This window comes from Manihot esculenta, chromosome 9 (assembly GCF_001659605.2).
Source record: "Manihot esculenta cultivar AM560-2 chromosome 9, M.esculenta_v8, whole genome shotgun sequence".
Classification (NCBI taxonomy): Eukaryota; Viridiplantae; Streptophyta; class Magnoliopsida; order Malpighiales; family Euphorbiaceae; genus Manihot; species Manihot esculenta.
Window position 1 is genome coordinate 28,953,925 of NC_035169.2, and position 7,144 is coordinate 28,961,068.

General features: G+C 30.8%; 1 protein-coding gene across 1 annotated transcript; it reads left to right on the forward strand.

The window, feature by feature from the left end:
• Window positions 1-2,247: 2,247 nt before the first annotated feature.
• LOC110623285 lies at window positions 2,248-2,886 on the forward strand. Its single transcript, XM_043960176.1, has 3 exons — window positions 2,248-2,570; window positions 2,659-2,785; window positions 2,839-2,886. Exons 1-3 carry the CDS (start codon window positions 2,248-2,250, stop codon window positions 2,884-2,886), a joined length of 498 nt encoding a protein of 165 aa, XP_043816111.1.
• The last annotated feature ends 4,258 nt before the right edge of the window (window positions 2,887-7,144 follow it).

The following is a 7,144-nucleotide window of genomic DNA, read 5'->3' on the forward strand; positions in this document are numbered from 1 at the left end:
CCTAGCCATTCTTTTAGAAGAAACAAAACAGCTTTTAGGAAGAATGTATCTGTTACTAAGAAAGCTAAACCACCAATTTCTGGTGAAGAAGTACTGAAACAGATTGACGAATTGGGGTTTAAGAGAGTTATAGATGAAGATGCATTTGAAATAAATTCCCGTCTATCAAAGCAATGCGGTTGGAGAAAAAGAAGTATCTTTTGGGATTGGAAAAGTAATTTGATTCGGCACAATCTTGATGTAATGCACATTGAGAAAATTTTCTTTGAAAATATAATCAACACTATAATGAGTGTTGAGGGAAAGACAAAGGATAATGCTAAGTCAAGGGCAGACCTAAATGTGATATGCAATCGGCCAGAGTTGGAAATGGATCAAGTCACTGGGAGATATCCAAAAGCTTGTTATACTCTAGATAAGCAAAGTAAGCAAGTGTTATGTGATTGGCTGAAAAATCTAAAGTTTTCCGATGGATATGTTTCTAATATGGGGCGATGTATTGATATGAAGAAGCTGAAGATGTTTGGGATGAAGAGTCATGATTGTCATGTCTTCATACAGTGGATTATGCCAATTGCATTTTGTGAGTTGCTTCCGTCAAATGTGTGGCAGCCCTTAACAGAGTTGAGTAATTTTTTTAAGGAATTAACATCTACCACTATAAGTGAGAGTGATATGTTGCGGTTGCATGGTGAAATTCCTTTAATCATATGCAAGCTTGAGTGTGTTTTCCCTCCAAGCTTCTTTGATTGTATGGAACACCTCCCTGTCCATCTAGCATATGAAGCATGGCTGTCAGGTCCAGTGCAATATCAATGGATGTATCCTTTTGAACGGTAAGTTCTTTTAACTTCACTTTAATTAAGTTATTTAATAATGTTTACTAATGTTGGTCATATATTTTATAGATATCTGCGACGGCTTAAGAATAATGTCAGAAATAAAGCTAGAGTCGAGGGATCAATATGTAATGCGTACCTAGTAGAAGAAGCAACTTCATTTTGTGCACATTACTTTGAATCGTATGTCCAAACTAGACATCGAAAAGTGCCAAGGAATGTTGATATTTCAGAAAGTAATGAAAATTATGAAGGCAATCTATCAATCTTCATGCAGCCCGGTCGACCAATAGGAAAAGGGATAACCAGATATCTTATGGAGGATGAGTATAAAGCAGCACAAGTGTATATATTATTAATTTGTCCAAAAGTGAAACCCTATATTGAGTAAGTTATCGTAAATAAGTAATTTATATATTATGTTCTTAAATTACTTTTTGTAATGGAGTTGAGGTTTTTCCAGCATTTACATTAATTAATTGCGCTCAAATGATCCATTGGTCAATGATTCTCAGATTGACATCAAATTGGAGAGTGAATTCTCTATATGGTTCAACAATTTTGCTCATGATTCGTGCAGTAACATATCCAACAAGTTTATCATATCGCTTGCAATGGGTCCATTACGAAGTGTGACATTATACAATGGATATATGGTGAATGGATATAAGTTTCAATCGAAGTCATACTGTGCAAGTAGAACAACTATGAACAGTGGGGTGTGTATTAAGGGATCAAATTACAGCAGCGAAAAAAGCGATTACTATGGACAATTGCTTGAAGTTATATGTTTGGAGTATCCAGGTCTTTCAATCAAGCGAGTTGTACTTTTCAAATGCAATTGGTTTGACCCCACTCCAAATGTAGGCACAAAGATCCATAGTAAATATAAACTTGTCAATGTAAATCATAAACGATCTTTTAATAGATATGAGCCTTTTGTGATGGGAGTACAAGCAATACAAGTGATATATACTCCGTATCCTAGCCTAAAGCGAGATAAAATTGAATGGTGGGCTGCTATAAAAGTCAAAGCACGTTCTGTAATTCAACTTCCAACACAAGAAAATACACAACCTGCTGATGAACCATTTCAACAAGATGAAATGGAACGCACTGCCATAATTAGAGAAATTGATGATTCAACACAATAATTAAAGGATCCAACTGGGGATATTATTGAAATTGATGATGGTGAAGAAAATGATGAAGATGAAACTATAATAGCAACAGAAACAGATGATGATGATGATGATGATGATAATGATGACTTAGATATAGATAGTGAATAGAAGGTATAACATAATTGATAGTGAATAGAAGGTATAACATAATTGATATCTATTTTTACTTTTGGTTATTAAATATGTTAACTACATATGATTTTTTTAATGTAAATTTGTACAGGATGAGAGGACGAGGACGTGGATCTTCATCACGGGATCGAGGAGACCATGGCAGGGGTAGTGTCCACACAACTGAATCAGAAAATGTCAATCAAGATTTGGTACAACACACTGCTTTGATTCCTAGACCAGACCAGGGTGAGAGATCCACACCGGATGCTGCATCATCCACTCCTGCTACAGTGCACACATTTGCTACTGCCTCAGCTCCCATAGGTTTGCCACCTATTGCATCTACGGCTACATCTGCATCTGCATCTGCATCTGCTTCTGGTAGTTGTGGACCTACAGGGCTCAGACCACATATTTCCTTAGTAAACTCAGTGTGAGTAAAATTTATAAGTATTTTTAACTATGCATTTAATTTTTATGCTTATTTCAAAATAATTTTTTTGTCAATTATTCTTTTACAGCATGCAGCCTTCTGATCCGATTGCTAGGCGGATTACCTTGATCTTCAAGGAAAAGTTAGTAGCAGATGGCTTTTGTTGGAAAAATGTACCAGAAGAGGTTAAAGAATTCTATTGGCAAGAATTTAAGGTAATACAAATTTTACAATACATATGATAATTTTTACTGTGCATTATTTGTAGCTAAATGTGAGTAATTACAGAAACACTTCTTATGGGAGGAGGCAATAGAACAGCTTATGAAGATAGCTTGGAGGAAGAAAGCTGCCAAGCGGTATCGTAGCCTTATGTGTAGCGTAAGGAATGGGAAGGAGAAGAGACTATCACTGACAGAGGGAGTAATGGATGCATGGCAATCCGCTTGGGGAGCAACTGAGTATAAAGAGAAATGCAAAAAATTCTCAAATAACAGAAAGAGTGAAACAGGTGGGCAAGGCGCTGGCCCATCAAGACATTGTGGAGGATCCATATCTCAGTATAGGCATCAACAACAGATGGTATGTAATATTCATTCTCACTTAAATTTTTTCAAATACTTTAAATTTTATCCAATTTATTGTGAATTTATATTGAAACATGTTATTACTATTTATATTTTACTTGCAGCGCGAAAGACTAGGTAGAGATCCTCTACCTCATGAGTTATTTGAGGCTACGCATAAGAAGAAGGGTACCTCAGAGTTTGTTGATGCACGCTCAAGGGTCATTCATGTGAGAAATTAAATAAATTTATAGTAAATTATTTGATTTGTAGTTTATACTGTTATATCACATGGTATTTTTTTTGAAGGACCGCTTTCTAACTTTGAAAGAGCAAGCATCACAGACAGATAATGACAGTAGTCAGACATCCCGCATTGATGAGACTCAGTTATACTTTGAGGCAGTAGGTGGAGAGAAAAAAAGAAGGGTGTACGATCTTGGATCACAGGCTTCAGTTTTCTTCCCAAACAAGACTTCTGCTAATACATCCTTCACATCAGCTTAGCAAAATCAGGATCTTCAAGATGAGATGGCTGATCTCAGACGCAAATTACAGGAGCGTGAGGATAATGAACACGCATTGATTGAGCAAAATGTGTGGATTACCTCTGAGCTCTCACAAGTGAAAGATTTACTTATGCAGCTTGTGAGTCAAAGACAAGGCAACCAGCCTTCAGCTCCCGGTGAGGGAACTTCTGCACAGCCTCCTGATCAAGCAGATGAAACTAATGATGAGGACGAGGACGAGGACGAGAACACTACACATTTATAGTTTCTTTTTTCATTACACATGTACTAGGATAATAAATAATTTGTTAATTTTTTTAGTTTAAAATTGCACAACTTGATGTTTGGATATATGTTTGATTTGATTTACATAATATATGATATTGGATTTGAGTTCATTCATGACATTTAGTTTTTACATTTTGTTATTGAGATGAGTTGTAATAGGTGAGTGTATTTACATGTTAAATTGTCTGATTAGATTATATAATTTATAATATTTTATTGTAATTTTATAAATAGTAACGGATTAAGTTGTTACTGATCCGTTAAAAATAGTAACGGAAAAATCTGTTATTAATTAGTAACGGATTAGTAACGGAAAAATCCGATACTAATTAGTAACGGATTTTTGTAACGGAAAAATCCGTTACTAATTAGTAACAGATTTTTGTAACGAAAAAATTCATTACTAAAAAAATCCGTTACTAAAACCAACTAAAAGGAAACTAAATTTAGTAACGGAGTTTCCGTTACAAATCCGTTACTAATTTAGTAACGAATTAGAAAATCCGTTATTAATGCATTAGCAACGAGGTTCACTGTAACGAAAAATTTCCGTTACAAATCCGTTACAAAATAGTCTTAGCAACGGATTTTTAATAATTAGTAACGGAAATTTCCGTTACTAATCCGATAAATTTTTGTAGTGGCTCAAAGATTAAATAAGAAGGTTTATTTGAGGGTAAAATTGAAATTTAAAATTTTTTTTTCTCATTCTTTGTTTATTTTTAATAGAAAAGAGAACACAAATAATATTTTGTTAACGGATGGAAAAAATAAAGACATTTTAATATGTTTTTGAAAATGTAATAATTCACTTATTAATAATTATAAAATTAAGATATTAAATAATAAATTTCTTAATTTTTAATATAATGACTTAATTCTTTATTTTTAATACAATGATGATGCAGTTCTCTTTTCTTTAATACGAAATTAAATTTTGAATATAGAAAATTTTTAAAACTTATGAAAACTTTAATTTAATTAGAGGTTACGAAATTAAATTTTGAATATAGAAAATTTTTAAAACTTATGAAAATTCGGTCTAATAGAAATTAATTGAGTGAGATTATATTATCAGTTAGTAAATAAATTAATATTGTTCCTAATTCAAAATAGTCTAAACTTAGACGTAATCCTTCTACTTTACCTCTATTTAGAGATATTTTAACGAAGTTATTAGTAATTGGGCAATAGGCCATTAATAAAATATTTGAAAGGCTTAATCATAACTCAAAATAATAAATTTTGAGGATTATTGTTAAGGTTGTTTTCAGTTGTTTTCAAAGAACATCAATTAATGCTTACCCCACAAATTAAGACAATTCAATTTGATGCTCCTTAATTAATTATCATCCTTTATCTTCTATTACGTGTAAAAATTGAATTTATTTTATTTTAGGTTGTATTGGGTAAAAATATATAAAAGCTTATGAATTTTTATTTTTATATCTTAAATTTAAAATTTTAGATAAAAAAAATTAATTTTTTCATTTGTCTCAATATTATTTATTAGTCTTAAATGATTATATTAATTTATATTTATATCTAAAATTTTAAATTTTTATAATAAAATCATAAATTTTTCAATTTTTCATAATTATAACTAAAAAAATTATAATATAGTTTCCAAAGTTTATTTACCTAATAAAATAATTTTTAAAATAAATATTTTTATTTCAATAATTTCACTTTTTATTAATTCCATTATTTACCTTTTCATTTTCACTTATATATATATATATATATATATATATATTTGAAATATAAAAATTTAACACTAAAAATATAATATTTTATTTTATTTAATATTATGAATATGAAATATAATTTTTAAATATATTAAAAATATGCACGTTTAAATTAAAGGATCATATATTTTATTAATATATAAAGGCTATATTATAATTTACCATTAACTTTTTTAAATTCAATTTAATTTTTTTAATTATAATTATGATAAATTAAAAAAATTTTATTTTATTATTCAAAATATAAAATTTAAAATATAAATATAAATTTGACATAAACATTTAAATTTTTTATTTCATAAACATTTTCATTATTATTTTATAGTCCGAATTCATATTGAACTTGGCAATTTTTTAAAAAAAAAAATAAGTGAGAAAATTGTCAAGAAGAGAGAAATAATCAATACAGGGAAGAACTCCAAGTAACAGCGGTATGTTCAGCTATTAATTAATTAAATTGTATGTAATAAAAAAATGAATTTCATATTGTAGTTACGTAAGGTACCAAATTTTAGAAATGCATTATAAAATGGCGGGCGTGCAGGCATTGCTGCGGGCGTGATGTTTCTTGGAATTATAAAGACCAACATCCAATTCCAAGAAGAGGAGAATTAATTAGCGCAGAATAATCATATTATATTAAGATAAGGGAATGAATTATAAATACAAGAGCCAGAGGGGAGGATCTTCATCACAATTCACAAGCAAACAAATAACAAGACCCACAAACAATTCTCCAGAGACAATCTCCTCGGCTTCGGAGGATTTCTTGAGGTTTTCAAGGCTGAAACCGCAACACGGCCATCAAGTTTGACAAGCTTGAAAACGCAACGGGATTTATCAATTTCTGGAAACCCATAGATTCATGGAATTATGCGTGACTTTCACCATTTTATGGAGTACAAGCCTGAGAAGTCGCCGGTGGTATTCTTAGCTTCTGTTATCATAGCCGACTCGCACCCTCTTACCGAGAGCTAGGGCATTCTTTAAAAATATATTTGATTAGAGATAAGAATGGTTTATTGTATTTTCAGATTTGATTAGAGATAAGAATGATTTATTGTATTTTTGGGTATTCATGCAACGAGGGGTGATCATTCGGTCGGTTCGGTTTAAAACCTAACCGAACCGAATAAATCAAAAACCGAAATTTTAGTGTTTATAAAAACCGATCCGAATCGATTTTGGTCAGAAACCGAATCGAACCGAACCGGTCTGATTCGATTCGGTTCGGTTTGATTGGTTTCGATTTTTAATAATTTTTTTATTTTTTACACTTTATTTTTAGTATTTACAAATTTAATTAAAATATTTTAATTTTAATATGATTTAATTTCTCTATATTATTAAAAAAATATATTATTATCACTAATCGGTTCGGTTCGATTTTTTCAATTTTTTTCTAATCAAAACCGAACCGAACCGAAATAACCGAAATTTCTGAAATTAAAAACCAAACCGAA